General features: G+C 43.8%; 1 protein-coding gene across 1 annotated transcript in view; it reads left to right on the forward strand.

The window, feature by feature from the left end:
• Window positions 1-448, forward strand: part of LOC102823089 (heterogeneous nuclear ribonucleoproteins C1/C2-like) — a 965-nt gene extending 517 nt beyond the window's left edge. The window contains exon 2 of the mRNA XM_006864546.1: window positions 1-448. Coding sequence (XP_006864608.1) covers window positions 1-448 — 448 coding nt within the window.
• Window positions 449-733: the final 285 nt, after the last annotated feature.

A 733-nucleotide genomic window follows, 5' to 3' on the forward strand; every position in this document is an offset into this window, starting at 1 on the left:
TCCTATTGCGCGGGCTGTAGTGCCCTCAAAACGCCAGCGTGTATCAGGAAACACCTCACGGAGGGGCAAAAGTGGCTTCAATTCTAAAAGTGGGGGATCTTCTTCCAAGTCTGGAAAATTGAAAGGAGATGACCTTCAGACCATTAAGAAGGAGTTGACCCAGATTAAACAAAAAGTGGATTCTCTACTGGAAAGCCTGGAAAAAATTGAAGAGGAGCAAAGCAAACAAGGAGTAGAGATGAAGAATGACAAATCCAAAGAGAAGCAGAGCAGCAGCTCCCTGAAGAAAGATGAGATTAATGTGAAGATGGAGTCTGAGGGGGTTGCAGATGACTCTGCTGAGGAGGGGGACCTACTGGATGATGATAATGAAGATCGGGGGAATGACCAGCTGGAATTGATCAAGGATGATGAAAAAGAGGCTGAGGAAGGAGAGGATGACTCTTAAGCACATAGTGGGCTTATAAATGTTATCCCATTATTTCTTTACCTAGGCGCTTGTCTAAGGTCATATTTTTCACCGGATCCTCTGCCCTAGTATCTTCAGCCACATGCTCACTGTTCTCCCCATCCTTGCCCTTCCCGCGTTCATTCATTCATATTGCCCTGCGCCTGGTCCCATTTTCACTTCCTTTGACGCTCCTAATAGTTATGTTAAGTCTTACCCTGTAATTTTTGCTTTTAATTTTGATACCTCTTTGACTTAACAATAAAAAGGATGTGTGGTTTTTAT

This window comes from Chrysochloris asiatica, unplaced genomic scaffold (genome assembly GCF_000296735.1).
Source record: "Chrysochloris asiatica unplaced genomic scaffold, ChrAsi1.0 scaffold00066, whole genome shotgun sequence".
Taxonomy (NCBI): domain Eukaryota; kingdom Metazoa; phylum Chordata; class Mammalia; order Afrosoricida; family Chrysochloridae; genus Chrysochloris; species Chrysochloris asiatica.